Raw genomic sequence first — 16,533 nt, 5'->3', positions numbered from 1 at the left:
ATATAAAGTCTTTTTTTTAAAGGAGCAAAAGACATGAATAGACATTTTTTTCAAAGAAGACAACAGATGGACAATAGACACATGAAAAGATGCTCAACATCCCTCATCATCAGGGTAATACAAATCATATCTACAGTGAGATATCACCACACACCTGTCAGAATGGATCAAATCAACAACACAGGAAACAGCAGATGTTGGAGAGTATATGGAGAAAGGGGAATTGTCTTACACTGTTGGTAGGAATGCAAACGGGTGCAGCCACTCTGGAAAACAGTATGGAATTTCCTCAAAAGGAAAAAAATAGAACTAACCTATAATCCAGCAATAGTACTATTAGGTATTTACCCAAAGAATACAAAAATACTGATTCAGAGGAAGACATACAACCAATGTTTATAGCAGCATTATCAACAAGAGACAAATTATGGAAGGGCCAAAAGTTCACCAACTAAAGAAGATGTAATATATATGTAGATATAGAAGATATAAGATATATGAACAATGGAATATTACTCTGCCATAAGAAGGAATGAAATCTTGCTATTTGCAAATATGTGGATGGATCTAGACAATATTATGCTAAGTAAAGTAAGTCAGAAAAAGAGAAATAACATATCATTTCACTCATAGGTGGATTTTAAGAAATAAAACAAATGAATATGGGGGGTAGGGAAAGTGAGAGAGGCAAACCATAAAACAGATGAAGTAAACAGAGAAGTAACTGAAGGTTGCTGGAGTGGAGGGAATGGGGAGATGCATTAAATGGGTGATGGGGGTTAAGAAGGGAACGGGTTGTGATGAGCACTGAGTGTTCTATGTAAGTGATAAATCATGAAATTCTACACCTGAAACCAATATTACACTGTACATCAACTAGTGGAATTTAAATAAAAACTTGAAATAAAAAAAGAAAAAAGTAAAGCAAAATAGACTACATAGAGTAATAGACATGAACCAGAAAGCTAAGAACTTAGTCTAAACTTTTTCTTTAAAAGCTGTGTGAAAAAAAATAAAAATAAAAAAAAAGCTGTGTGATTTTAGGTAAATCTAACTATACTAAGTTTCACTTTCCCATCCATACAATAAATATATTTTGATGATCAGATATGTGCTGGTTTGACTATACAAAGGTAAAAAGAAAAGTCTGTGAAAAGACTCTTGGTATGTGATGTTTATATATGCAAAATGAATTAACCTTGATTGTCATTATAGAATCTTCAACCTCTGCCATTAATGGAGACATATTCTTGCCAATTGGAGGATGGAAAAATGAGAATACAAATAGAGTACCTGATACATGTTTTAATAACAAGTGGCAGATAAGAGTACCCTTAAAAATGAATTGTAACCCTCCTGTAACTTAATTCAATACTTTAAAGACCATTCATCATGTTCCAGAGGAAAAAACAAGTTCGAAATGAAAACAGGAAAAGAAAAAGACAATATGTTTCTTACCTAATGCTATTACTAAGCAGAACAAAAAGATGAGGATGATATTGTGGTATTGGTGAGGAAAAGAATAGGACCTACTTTATAAAGACTAAAAATAAAATATGAGACTCACTCTCCCTTTACCGTACTAGGAAAAGATAGGAAGATAGCCAATCAAAGTGCTTTATTTACACACAAAATCTCCCTGTGTGTAATAAACTACACAGAGAGAATTTCTTTCTGCTCAAAACTGTCTCCTGTTCAAAGTATTTCTCACAGCAATTTTAATGTCTTTGTTTCTCAAGCTGTAAATGAGGGGGTTCATCATGGGAACCGCACTGGTATAAAAGACAGAGGAGATTTTCCCCTCATCCATAGACCCAGCAGAAGATGGTTTAAGATACATAAATGCACCTGAACCAAAAAAGAGAGAAACTGCAATTACATGGGAACTGCAGGTGCTGAAGGCTTTGGACCTGCCCTCAGTGGAGCTGATGCGCAGGATGCTGGAGAGGATGAAACCATAAGAAACAAAGATGGTGACACTAGGCACAATCACATTGATGCCCACCACAATGAAAACCACCAGCTCATTCACATACGTGCTGGTGCAGGAGAGCTGGAGCAGAGGGAGGATGTCACATAAGTAATGGTTGATGGTGTTTGCATCACAGAAGGTCAGTCTCAGCATGCATCCAGTGTGAGCCATGGCACCTGAGAATGCCATCAGATATGAACCAAGCATAAGGAGGGAACACACATTAGGGGACATGGCAACATTATACAAAAGTGGGTTACAGATGGCCACATAGCGATCATAGGCCATGGATGTCAGCACATAAGCTTCAGAAATACCAAAAAAACAGAAAAAGAAAAGTTGGGTCATGCACCCCATGTAGGAGATAATATTTTTCTTGGATGTGAAGTGAATCAGCATTTTGGGTGTAAACACAGATGAATAAAAGAGGTCTATGAAGGACAAATTGAAGAGGAAAAAGTACATGGGGGTATGGAGGTGTGGATTCAGCCCGATTAGAGTGACCAAGCATAAATTTCCCATCACAGTGACCACATACATGAGGAGAAACAAGCAGAACAAGGGGAGCTGGAGATCTGGTAGGTCTGTGAGCCCCACCAGAATGAATTCAGTCACAAGAGAAGCATTTCCAGGGGCCATTCTTCTCTAAAGGGATCTGTGAGCACAAAAGAAAAAGTTACACGGAGAACAATTCAAATTTTCCCACCATATCTCCTCATAAGAGTTGGGTTTGTTCTGGGAATATCTGAGACTAGCCCAACCTGGACTCACAGAATCCCCTTTACTATTATCATGAATCTAGTGATATGAGCATTCCCTCATTAGAGACTTTATAAGCTGAATAAGCAAAGACATTCAAAACGTTACCCACAGCAAGAAGGCCGGTGCTTCCATATGCCAACAGGATTGTTGTGAAAACCAAAGGTTAAGGGAGAAGATTGGACCAAGAGAGAATCGTCTTCTCTCATTTCATTTCTTTGACCACATGACCCTTCTCCTAACCAGTAAATTGGAGGCAACAACCCCACCAAACTGGTGCTGGCCTCTAATGGGATTGGACTTGATGTGGTGGGAATGAAGAACATTCTTTCTAACTCAAACCTAAAGGATCAGAGTCTAGGCAAGTTTAAGCTACTGCCTTATGTCACAGAGTAAAAACCATAAATGTACAAAAGTGAGAGATCTGTCCATGGAATTGAATGATAAATTGCATCCTTTGAATCTAATGATGTCTCTGAACCTTCCCTGCACCATCACCCTCCCCTCAAACACGTCCTTCTACTAATTTCAGGTAAGTCTCAGGGCTGCAAAACCTAGAAAGAAACTGGCATATCTTAGATCCCTGGACTTCCATCACAAAAGGAAGACATGAATATAAATGGAATTCAGAAACTCACCCTCTTTAGGCAAGAACACCTTGGTTCTTCCTTACCAGAATTAGCCCTGTGGTCCTGAAAGGGCAGATTTAGTCCTCAAAGGTTGGCTTGTTTTGATCGTAGGAGCACATAGCCCACAAGTAATTCTGATGTGTCCTGGAAATCCTTCTGAACCACAGATAGTAACTTCTGACTCTGAGTCCTCTTAAGCAGCACACAGAAATAAACAGCCTTGATTATCATTTTTGCCACTTGGTAAATCACAGAAGACTTAAGGTGAGTGGAATGATATAATGTACTCAGTCATAAACAGGGCAGAAGCTTACTCAGTCTCTTCCACAGGGAATGGTTTCTGGTGTAATAGGGTATTGAGGGGATGTATTTACACAAAGGACCATGATGTATCTCTAATTCCTTAGGGAGTCAAAATTATACTCAAGGTTTCCCTCTACTGTAGGGATTGGGCATCTCTCAAAGAGGAGACAAAAAGAAATTCTCATTTCCTGTTCAGCTAGACAGCAGAAGAGGAAGCTAGAACCTCCTAGCCACAATGAACACACTGATCCAAACGTTTTTTGTACATATTCCCTTTGTAAGAAATCCAGATACTAATTACGGTAATCCTGCCCCCAGTTAAAACATGAATCTAGTCATATTGGAACTGCCAAGAAAATTCTATATCCCCTTGTTGTAAGAGTTATCCTTGCACAGCACTTTCAAACTGGGACAAAACTCCCCAGTTCCTGGCTTCTCCCTGAGGAGGACAAGAAGTACACTGTGTATCCAATGCCCCAACTGTTATTAGGTCTATTCAGAAAACTGGCTTCCAGATAATCTGTGTCAGAAAGCAGAGGAGAGATAAGACATGCCAGACTTAGCTGCCCAGGGTGAGAGACAAAAAAGATGGTGGTTTGGCTGGAAGTCACCAGAAATCCTCCCACTGGCCCAGTATATAGCAAGCAATTGAAAACTCCTTTCTTACAGCTTCTCTTGGGTGAGGGGGAAAATGTACACCACATGTCCAATAGCACAAATTACCTGTGAGCTGGCTGAGGAATTGGCTTCAGTGTCACTTATTTTAGAACACAGACACAATTTAACACAATGGATGCTTGGGGGTGGGAGTGAAGGAACAACTAAGAACAAAGAAAGAGGATTAACCTGCAAAACTTGAGAGGCCTCCAGAGTCTCTGACCAAGCGTATTGGTGGTACTTTCTAGAGTCCAAGGCAAGATCATGAATATTTGGACAGATCAGTGTTTTGTCTAATGTGCAGACACCAATGCAGAGAGTCTATGAAAATGAAGGCAAGTTGAAATACTTTACAAAAAGGAATAAGAGAAATCTCCACAAATTAACACTAATAAAAGGAAAAGATGTGATTTAACTGATAGATAATTCAAAACAACTGTCATAAAGATACTCACTGGAGTCAGAGAACAATACACAAACTATGGGAAAATTTCAACACAGAGACAGAAAACTTAATATTAAACAGGTGCACATTAGTGCCTCATTTGGCTAATTGTCTGCCTGGGATCCAGCCCCCTGTCAGGCTACCTGCTCAGCAGGAAGTCTGCTTCTCCCTCTATCCCTCCTCAACACTTGTATTCTCTCTCTCTCAAAGAAATAAATAGGTTCTTTATAAAAGTATTAAGCAGAAATCATGGAGCTGAAGAATACAATAACTCAACTGGAAAATACATCAGGGAATCAAAAGTAAACAAGATCAAACAAAAGATAGGATCACTGAATTTGGTTAAAGGTCACTGAAAATTATTCAGTCAGGAAAGCAAAATGAAAGAAGAATGAAAAATAGTGGAGAAAACATGAGGGACTTATTGGATGCTACCCCGTGGATCAATATATGCATTTCAAAAGTCTCAGCAGGAGGGATCCCTGGGTGGCACAGTAGTTTAGTGCCTGCCTTTGGCCCAGGGTGCTATCCTGGAGACCCTGGATCGAATCCCACGTCGGGCTCCCGGTGCATGGACCCTGCCTCTCCTTCTGCCTGTGTCTCTGCCTCTCTCTCTCTCTCTCTCTCTGTGTGTGTGTGTGTGTGTGTGTGTGTGTGTGTGTGTGTGACTATCATAAATAAATAAAAATACTAAAAAAAAGCCTCAGCAGGAAAGTGAAAAAGAACCAGAAAGCATATTCAAAGAAAAAAAGCCTGAAAATTTCCCAAATCATGGCAGATTCCCAAAACTATGACCTAGAAAAATAAAAAGCACAAAACTTGCAATGTGAGTATATGCATTATACAAAGACCAAGGGTCAACCACTTATCCACTCTACATTTTTCTTAACTGAGCTAATCTGACTTCCACCTTCAGACTCAGGCCTATATCAATTTCCAGGAAGGATGCTTATAGTCAGGTAAGATATAAAATGCTCTAACTCAATATTCTCAGACTTAACACAAATTTACTGGCTGCTGAATCATCTCTACCTTTGAATTATGATTGTGATCTCTGGTTCCTATTTAGCCATTATGCCTCATAATACTTCTGGTGATTGAAGGAATCTGTTCTCTATGCCTACGTACATCAATTTTTCAATATTCCCAAATTAATATCATCATACAGTTGTCAAAAATAATGCCTAAAGGAGTTCTTTAAGAAAAAAGAAAATTGTAAAAGCAACAAGACAAAAGGAGCCCTTAACTTACAAAGGAAGACAAATGGGATTAGCAGCATATCTGCCAAAAGGAACTTGACAAGCCAGAAGAAAGTGACATGATATATTGGATGTGCTGAAAGAGAAAAATTGCAGGCAAAAAGATGCTATCTATCAAGTCTATTATTCAGAATAGAAGAAGAGATCATGTATTTCCAAGAAAAATGAAAACTAAAGGAATTCATGACCATTAAACCATGCCTGCAAGAAATATTAAAGGAGACTCTTTGGGAAAGAAAGAACAAAAGTGACAAAGACTGGAAAGGAACAGAGAAAATCTCCAGAAACAACACAAAACAGGTAATAAAATTCATATCTATCAATAATGACTCAGAATGTAAATGGAATGAATGTTCCAATCAAAACACATAGGGTAACAGAATAGATTAAAAAACATCTATATACTGCCTACAAAAGACTCATTTTAGATCTAAAGATACCTGCAGAATTGAAAGTGAGGAGATGGAGAAATATTTACCATGCAAACTGACATCAAAAGAAGGGCAGAAAAGCAATATTTATATTAGACAAATTAGATTTTAAACCAAGGATTGTAACAAGAGATGAAGATGGGTACTATCTCATAATAAAGGGGACTATCCAACAAGAAGACCTAATTGTTAAGATTTATACCCTCAACATGGGACCACACCATGCATATTTTCCATCACAACACTGTGAAACTTGAAATCAATCACAAGAAAAAATTTGGGAAGACTGTAAATACATAGAGGTTAAACTGCTGCAACTAAAGAATGAATAGATTATCAAGGAAATTAAAGAAGAAATTTTTTTAAAAAACATAAAATAATGATAATGAAAACACAGTGGCCCAAAACATTTGGGATGCAGCAAAAGCAGTCAGAAAAGGAAAGTACAGCAATACACGCCTACTTAAAGAAGCAAGAAAAAAAAAAAGAAGCACGAAAAACCTCAAATAATCAACCTAACTTTACACTTTAAAAAGCTAAGACAAAACAAAACGACAACAACAACAACAACAACAACAAAAAACAACAACAGAAAAAAAAAAAAACAAGTGGAGCCAGCAGAAGAGGGAAATCATAAAGATTAAATAGAAATAAGTGATATAGAAACTAAAAATTAATAGAACAGATCAATGAAACTAGGATGTGGTTCATTGAAAAAATTAATAAAATTGACTTATCAAAAAGAAAAGAGGACTCAAACAAATAGAATCACAAATGAGAGAGGAAAAATAACAACCAACACCACAGAAATACAAATGATTATAAGAGAACATTATAAAAACCTATATGCCAACAGACTGGACAATCTGGAAGAAAGGGATAAATTCTTAAACACACGGAAACTAACAAATCTGAAACAGGAATAAATAGAAAGTGTGAACAGACCAATAACCAGCAAAGAAAATGAATTGGTAATCAAATATCTCCAAACAAAAGTCCAGGGGTAGATGGCCCCACAGGCCAATTCCACCAAACATCTAAAGAAAAGTTAATATCTATTCTTCTCAAGCTATTCCAAAAATAGAAATAGAAGAAAAACTTCCAAATTTATTCTATGAGGTCAGCATTACCCTGATACCAAAATCAGACAAAGACCCCACTAAACTACAGGCCAATATTCTGATGAACATGGATGCAAAAATTCTCAATAAAATACTAGCAACGTGAATCCAACACTACATTATAAGAATCATTCACCGCAATCAAGTGGGATTTATTACTGCACTGCAAGGTGGTTCAATATTAACAAATTAATTGACATATACACCACATTAATAAATGAAAGGATAACAACAGTTTGATCTTCTCAATAGATGCAGAAAAAAAGCATTTGACAGAGAACAATGTTTATTCATGATAAAAACCCTCAACCAATTAGGAGTAGAGAGAGCATTCCTCAGTATAGTAAAAGCCAAATATGAAAAACCCACAGATAATATCATCCTCAACAAAGGAAAAGCTCTGCTTTCCTCAGGAGCAACAAACAATTCAGAAACAAGAAAGGGATGTCCAGTCTCACCCAATAATATTTAACAGTACTGGAAGTCCTAGCATCAGCAATCGGACAACAAAAAGGAATAAAAGGCATCCAAATCTTCAAGGAGGTTTTCATTCACTATTTGCACATGAAATGATACTCTATATAGGAAACTGAAAAGATTCCACCAAAAAATTGCTAGAACTGATACACAAATTCAGTTAAACTTGTAGGATACACAAGCAATGTAGAGAAATCTGCTGCATTTCTATACAACAATAATGAAGCAGCAGAAAGAGAAATCAAGGAATTGATCCCACTTACAATTGCACCAAACCATAAGATACCAAGGAATAAACCTAACCAAAGAGGGACGCCTGGGTGGCTCAGTGATTGAGCATCTGCCTTCAGTTCAGGGCATGATCCTGAGATTCAGGATCAAGTCCCACATCGGGCTCCTCCCAGGGAGCCTGCTTCTGCCTCTGCCTATGTCTCTGTCTCTCTCTGTCTCTCTCAGTGTCTCTCATGAAAAAATGAATAAAAATCTTTTTTAAAAAACTAAAAAAATAAATAATAACATTTATTATTTAAAAAAATAAATATCTCTATGTAGAGATAAAGATCTACACTATGAAAATTAGAGAATACTTGTGAAAGAAATTCAAAACAACACAAAGAAATGTAAAGACATTTCATGCTTATGTATGGGAAGATGTATGGTTAAAATATCTATACTGCCCAAAACAATCTACATATTTAATACAATCCCTACCAAATTCCAACAACAGTTTTTACAGAATTAGAATAAACAATCCTAAAACCTGTGTGGAACCACAAAATAACCAAAATGGCCAAAGCAATCTTGAAAAAGAATCCCAAAGCTAGAGGGATCACAGTTCTAGCCTTCAACTCACATTACAAAGCTATAGTGATCAAAAGAGTATGGTACTGGCACAAAAGCAGGCACATAGATCAATGAAAGAGAATACAAAATCCAGAAGTGGACCCACAACTATATGGTCAACTAATCTTTGACAAAACAGGAAAGGATACCCAGTGGACAAAAAAAAAAAAAAACCCACTCTCTTCAATAAATTATGTTGGGAAAACTGGACGGTGACATGCAGTAGAATGAAACTAGACCACTTTCTTACGTCATACACAAAAATAAATTCCAATTTGTTGAAAGACCTAAATGTGAGGCAGGAAACCATTTAAATCCTAGAGAAGAACATAGGCAGTAACTTCCTTGACATTGGTTGTAGCAGACTTTTACAAGATGTGTCTCCTGCAGCAAAGGGAAATAAAAGCAAAAATAAACTATTGCAACTTCATCAAAAAACACTTCCACTTGGAGAAAGAAACAACATTAAAAGGCAACATTCAGAATGGGGGTAGGTATTTGTAAGTGACATGATAAATGTGTGGGAAATATCAGAAAAGGAGACAGAACATAAAAACTCCTAACTCTGGGAAACGAACTAGGGGTGGTGGAAGGGGAGGAGGGCGGGGGGTGGGGGTGAATGGTGACGGGCACTGAGGGGGGCACTTGACGGGATGAGCACTGGGTGTTATTCTGTATGTTGGCAAATTGAACACCAATAAAAAATAAATTTATTATAAAAAAGTTTAGTATCCAGAATATATAAAGAACTTATCAAACTCAACATCTAAAATATAAATAATGCACTTAAAGAATCGGCAGAAGGCATGAATAGACATTACTCCAAAAAACATACAAGGGTCCAACAGACACATGAGAAGATGCTCAACATCACTCATTGTCAGGAAAATACAAATCAAAACTACAAGGAGTTATCAGCTCACCCCAGTCACAATGACTAAAATTCACATATCAGGAAACAACATATATTGGAGGAAGGGGAACCTCTTATACTATTGGTGGGAATGCAAAGTTGTGCAACCACTCTGGAAAACATTATGGAAGTTCCACAAAAAGTTAAAAATAGAACAACCCTAGGATTCAACAATTGCACTACTAGTTATTTACCTGAAGGACACAAAAATACTGATTCATGGGATATATACACCCCAATGTTTGTAGCAGCATTATTAACAACAGACAAATCATGAACACATCTGAGCATCAGTTTCACCATCTATGAAATGACAACTAAGTTCCCTCTCTTCCTTATCTCACATTACTTCCCTTTGGAATATATAAATTGACAGGCATGACAGGCAGAAAACACTAAAACTTGTTAAGAGCAATCATAACACCCTGTCAGAGAAAGACTTTTAATAGCCTCTTCCTTTGATGCCACCAACCATCCTACTTACTGAGGAAGAGGAGAGTCTCTTTCACACGGAGTATGTTTTTCCTCTTTAAGGTACATACATTGTACACAAAGCCCTGCATGTGAACCAACTGCTTCACCTTGTGGACAGCTGATAATACAGTGAAATGTTCCAATGCACAAGAGAAAAGCCAACTATGCCAGACTCAGGGGAAAATACCATGTCTGTCCAAACATGGACATTGACTCAACAAAATCAATTTTAAGAAGTAATTTTGACCACATGAGGTTTCTTTTAGAATTTATCTATTCTATTGCTTTAAGAAAATCTACATTTATATCTATCTCTAAATATGCCTTACTTATATTTGTGACATACACCCCAAAGCTGGGTATTCAGAGGGACAAAATGCTGTGTGTGCATACAAGTAATGTGCATGTGAGTGCGTGAGTACACAGGTGTGTGCATGTGTATGTGTGTTTCTATGAACAAGCAAACGATAAAAGCAAAAACTATTTCCTTTTCCTACATTCACCTGCTCAGCTCTTCCTCTCAGGAACTGGAACCAGGAACCATCTACCTGAAAGTGGGTTGCATACCACGCAATCAATGTTAGGAAGTGATCTCATAAAATATGCCTTGAACACTGAGTGTAGGCATGTGTGAGTGTGTGTGTGTGTGTGAATGAGAGATAGTTTAAAGAGGGAGTGTAAGGAGTGAACGATGAGGTTCAATACATTCAAGAGTTCAGCAATTAAAAAGACATGGAACTCAGAATCCCTTGTACTTCTGCTTTTCAAGACACCTTAACCTCAGTGTACCTTGATGATGTCCATTCTCATTCACGCTCACCTGGTCTGAGCAACAATAGCAGCTGCTTACAGAATATTTACATTAAACGAATTCAGAAAATAATAAACTTTGCTTCTGGTCCTGAACAAGGAGGATCATTTTCTGCTATTGCCAAGAAAGTCTAAGCTTTTATAATGATTCAGGACAACTCTGTCCTAGGACATAGGTGCAGACAAATCCCATGACTTACCTACTTTATTGCTAACTGTGACAATTTCAGTAAACTCTTCCTTTTTTCCTAATTTGTTTTATGGCCATTCACATAGCACAGAAATGCAAAAACCATAAGGGATAACTATGTTGTGCACGTAACACACCAGACTTGGTTCTCCTTCTTTTGAAAGAAGTCCAAAACATGCATACTGGGTAAGTAATTAACCAGGAAGCCCAGGTAAGTTGTTTTTACAAAAACTTCTCAAACCTCAACTTTAATAAACTGTCTTTAGAAGTTTTATAACAATTTTAATGAACTTTTCCCCCAAATAACATGAAAAAATGGAATTTAGTTCAAAAGGTAGTTTTTATCCTTTCTGCAATAAAAAATTATCATTTTTTAAGTCTTTTTCTGAATTTGAAGAAGATTACATTCGTATTTTGAGGCTTCTCAAATGAAAGATTAGTTTAACACACTTTTACCTACCTCGAATAGTGATAAAATCAATAACAAATGGATGCATCTTTGTAATGTCTCTAATGAATCCTGAATATCAGCATCACTATTTATATCTTGACATACTTTTTTAAATAATAAAAACAATTTCATTAAAACAGGCAGTAAGTAAAAGAAAACAAACAAAAATGCAACCAAATCCAACTATTTTACATAAATGGAAGTTGTTAATTGAAAATCTAGCATGTTGGGGCGCCTGGGTGGCTCAGCAGTTGAGCATCTGCCTTCAGCCCAGGGCATGATCCTGGAGTCCCAGGATCGAGTCCCACATCAGGCTGCCTGTATGGAGCCTGCTTCTCTCTCTGCCTATGTCTCTGCCTCTCTTCCTCTGTGTGTCTCTCATGAATAAATAGATAAGTAAAATCTTTTTTAAAAAATCAAACATGTTGATATGGAGGTTAGGGGATATGGTGTGAGAGAACATTTAAAACCATGTCACTGAAGAAAAACAAAAAAGTATAAGAACATATTATGAGCAACTTTATGGCACAAATTAGGCAATCTGGAAGAAATGGATGCATTCCTGGAAACTTATAAACTACCAAACTGAAACAGGAAGAAATAGAAAGCCTGAACAGACCTATAACCAGCAAAGAAATTGAAGCAGTAATCAGAAAACTCCCAAAAAACAAGAGTCCAGGGCCAGATGGCTTCCTGGGGGGAATTTTACCAAATATTTATTTTTTTAAGATTTTATTTATTTATTCATGAGAGAGAGAGAGAGAGAGAGAGAGGCAGAGACACATGCAGAGGGAGAAGCAGGCTCCATGCAGGGAGCCTGATGTGGGTCTTGATCCCAGGACTCCAGGATCATGCCCTAGGCTGAAGGCAGGCTCCAAACTGCTGAGCCACCCAGGGATCCCTCTACCAAACATTTAAAGAAAGATTAATACCTATACTTCTGAAGCTGGTTCAAAAGATAGAAATGGAAGGAAAACTTTCAAACTCATTCTATGAGGCCAGCATTACCTTGATCCCAACCAGACAATGACCCCAACAAAAAGAATTACACACCAATATCCCTGATGAACATGGATGCAAAAATTCTCATCAAGATACTAGCCAATAGGATCATTACATTAAAAGGATTATTCACCATGACCAAATGGAATTTATTCCTGGGCTGCATTGGTGGATCAACATCTACAAATCAATCAATATGATACACTACATTAATAAAAATAAGGATAAGAACCATAGGATCCTCAATACATACAGAAAAAAGCATTTGACAAAATGCAGCATCCTTTCTTGATTAAAACTCTTCACAGGGATGCTTGAGTGGCTCAGTGGTTAAGCATCTGCCTTTGGCTCAGGTGGTGATCCCAGGGTCCTGGGATTAAGTCCCTTATTGGGCTCCCTATGGAAAGCCCGCTTCTTCCTCTGCCTATGTCCCTGCTTCTCTCTGTGTGTCTCTCATTAATAAATAAATAAAAGCTTTTAAAAAACCTTCATAGTGTAGGGATGGAGGAACATACCTCAATATCATAAAAGCCATCTATGAAAACCCCACAGCAAATATCATATTCAATAGGGAAAAACTGAGAACTTTTCCCCTAACATCAGGAACATGACAGGGATGCCCACTCTCACCACTGTTGTTCAACATAATACTAGAAGGTCTAGTCTTAGCAGTCAGACAACAAAAAGAAATAAAAAGCATTCAAATTGGCAATGAAAAGGTCAAACTCTCATTCTTCGCAGATGACATGATACTGTATGTGGAGAACTCAAAAGACACCTTAAAACTGCTAGAACTCATACAGCAATGTGGCAGGATACAAAATCAATGCACAAAAATCAGCTCCATTTCTATACATTAACAGTAAGACTGAAGTAAGAGAAATTAAAGAGTCAATCTCATTTACAATTGCACCAAAAACCTTAAGATACCTAGAAATAAACCTAACCAAATAGGTAAAGGATCTGTACTCCAAAAACTACAAAACACTACTTATTAAAGACACTGAGAAAGACACAAAATGACTAGAAAAGATGAATGGATAAAGAAGATGTGGTCTATGTATACAATGGAATATTACTCAGCCATTAAAAATGACAAATACCCACTATTTGCTTCAACGTGGAGGGACCTGGAAGGTATTATGCTGAGTGAAATAAGTCAATCGGAAAAGGACTAACATTATATGGTCTTATTCATTTGGGGAATATAAAAATTAGTGAAAGGGAATAAAGGGAGAGGAGAGAAAATGAGTGAAAATATCAGTGAGGGTGACAAAACATGAGAGACACCTAACTCTAGGAAATGAACAAGGAGTAGTGGAAGGGGAAGTGGGCAGGGGGTTGAGGTGACTGGGTGATGGGCAATGAGGGGGGCACTTGGCAGGAGGAGCACTGGGTGTTATGTTATATGTTGGCAAATTGAACTCCAATAAAAAAATTTAAAAAAAAGAAAATATTCCATGCTCATGGACTGAAAGAACAAATATTGTTAAAATGTCTATGCTACCCAGAGCAACCTACACATTCAATGCAATCTCTATCAAAATGCCATGGATTTTCCTCACAGAGTTGGAACAAATAATCTGATGATTTGTATGGAATCAGAAAAGACCTCAAATAGCCAGAGGAATGTTGAAAAAGAAAACCAAAGCTGGTTGCATCACAATGCCTGACTTCAAGCTCTATTACAAAACTGTAATCATCAAGACAGCATAGTATGGCACAAAAACAGGCACACAGGTCAATGGAACAGAATACAGAACCCAGAAATGGACCCTCAACTCTAAGGTCAACTACTCTTTGACAAAGCAGGAAAGAATATGCAATGGAAAAAAAGTCTCTTCAATAAATGGTGTTGTAAAAATGGGACAGCCACATGCAGAAGAATGGCACTGGACCATATTCTTACACTATACACAAAAATAGACTCAAAATGGTTGAAAATCCTAAATGTGAGACAGAAATTTGTCAACATCCTAGAGGAGAACACAGGCAGGAACCTCTTTGACCTCACATACAGCAACATATTCCTGGACATGTCTCCAAAGGCAAGGGAAACAATAGAAAAAATGAAAAATTAGGACTTAATCAAGATAAAAACATTTGCAGAGCAAAGGAAATAGTCAACAAAACAAAAATCCCATGACAGAATGGGAGAAGATATTTGCAAATGTGTTATCAGATAAAGGGCTAGTGTCCAAGATCTATAAAGAACTTATCAAACTCAACACCCAAAGAGCAAAGAATCTAATCAATAAGTGGGCAGAAGACATGAACAGACATTTCTCCAAAGAAGACATAAAAAGGGCCAACATAAAAAAATGCTCTACATCACTGGTTATCAGGGAAATACAAATCAAAACCACAATGAGTTACCACTTTAGACCAGTTAGAATGGGTAAAATTAAGAAGACAGGAAACAACAAATGCTGGCATGGATGCTTAGAAAGAGGAACCCACTTACACTGTTGGTGGGATGCAAGCTGGTATAGCACCTTGGAAAACAGTGTGGAGGATCCTCAAGAAGTTAAAAATAGAGCTACCCTTATGTCTCAGCAATTGCACTATGAGGGGTTTACCCCACAGATAGAAATGTAGTGATCCAAAGAGGCACCTGCACCCCAATGTTCATAGCAGCAATCTCCACGATAACCAAGCTTTTGAATGAGCCCGGATGTCCTCCAGCAGATGAATGGATAAAGAAGATGTAGTCTATATACAATAGAATTTTACTGAGCCATCAGAAAGGATGAATACCCACCATTTACATCAATGTGGTTGGAGTTGGAGGGTATAATGCTGAGTTAAGTAAGTCAGTTGGAGAAAGAAAATTATATGGTTTCACTTATATATGGAATTTAAGAAATAGTGAAAGAGACCATAAGGGAAGGAGGGGAAACTGAATGGGGAAAAATTAGAGAGGAAGACAAACCACGAGAAACTCTTAACTCTAGGAAAAAAGCAGGGTTGCTGAGGGGGAGCTGGGGGCGCAGATGGAGTAACTGGGTGACAAGCATTAAGGAGGGCACATGATGTGATGAGCCCTGGATGTTATACTATATGTTGGTAAATTGAATTTAATTTTAAAAAGAAAGAGAAAATCTCCATGACAATGCAGTTCCCATCTGTCACTACCCAGTTACTGTCATATGGCATTTATTTATTTACCTTCATAATTTATACTTTTAATAATTCAGACATATATTTCTCTAATTTAGTTTAATTTAGGTATCACTATGTGTTTTTATATTTTGATTTTTAAAATATTTTAAATTTAAATTCTTTTAATTAACGTATAATGTATTATTAGTTTCAGAGGTAGAGGTCAGTAATTCATCAGTCTTATATAATGCCAAGTGCTCGTTACATCACATGCCTTCCTTCATATTCATCATCCAGTTATCACAACCCTCCACCCCCCTCCTCTCTAGCAAACCTCAGTTTGTTTCCTATGATTAAGAGTCTCTTATGATTTGTCTCCCTCTCTGATTTTGTCTCATTTTATTTTTTCCTCTCTTCCCCTATGATCCTTTCTTTTGTTTCTCAAATTCCACATAAAGGAGATCATAAATTATCTTTCTTTGATTGACTTATTTCACTTAGCATAATACCCTCTAGTTCCATCTATGTCATTGCAAATGGCAAGATTTCCCTTTTTATGGTTGAGTAGTATTCTATTATATATATATGCACATCTTCTTTATCCATTTATCTGTCGATGGACATCTGGGCTCTTCCCATAGTTTGGCTATTGTGGCCATTGCTGGTATAAGCATTGGGGTGCAGGTTCTCCTTTG

At 37.3% G+C, this 16,533-nt stretch overlaps 1 protein-coding gene across 1 annotated transcript; it reads right to left on the bottom strand.

The window, feature by feature from the left end:
* Window positions 1-1,678: 1,678 nt before the first annotated feature.
* LOC112920185 (olfactory receptor 8B8-like) lies at window positions 1,679-9,248 on the bottom strand. Its single transcript, XM_025998836.1, has 2 exons — window positions 9,238-9,248; window positions 1,679-2,615 (listed from the first exon to the last, which is right to left on the bottom strand). Exons 1-2 carry the CDS (start codon window positions 9,246-9,248, stop codon window positions 1,679-1,681), a joined length of 948 nt encoding a protein of 315 aa, XP_025854621.1.
* Between the last annotated feature and the right edge of the window lie 7,285 nt (window positions 9,249-16,533).

This window comes from Vulpes vulpes, chromosome 12 (assembly GCF_048418805.1).
Source record: "Vulpes vulpes isolate BD-2025 chromosome 12, VulVul3, whole genome shotgun sequence".
NCBI lineage: Eukaryota > Metazoa > Chordata > Mammalia > Carnivora > Canidae > Vulpes > Vulpes vulpes.
This window is presented reverse-complemented; position numbering and strand designations above follow the sequence as displayed.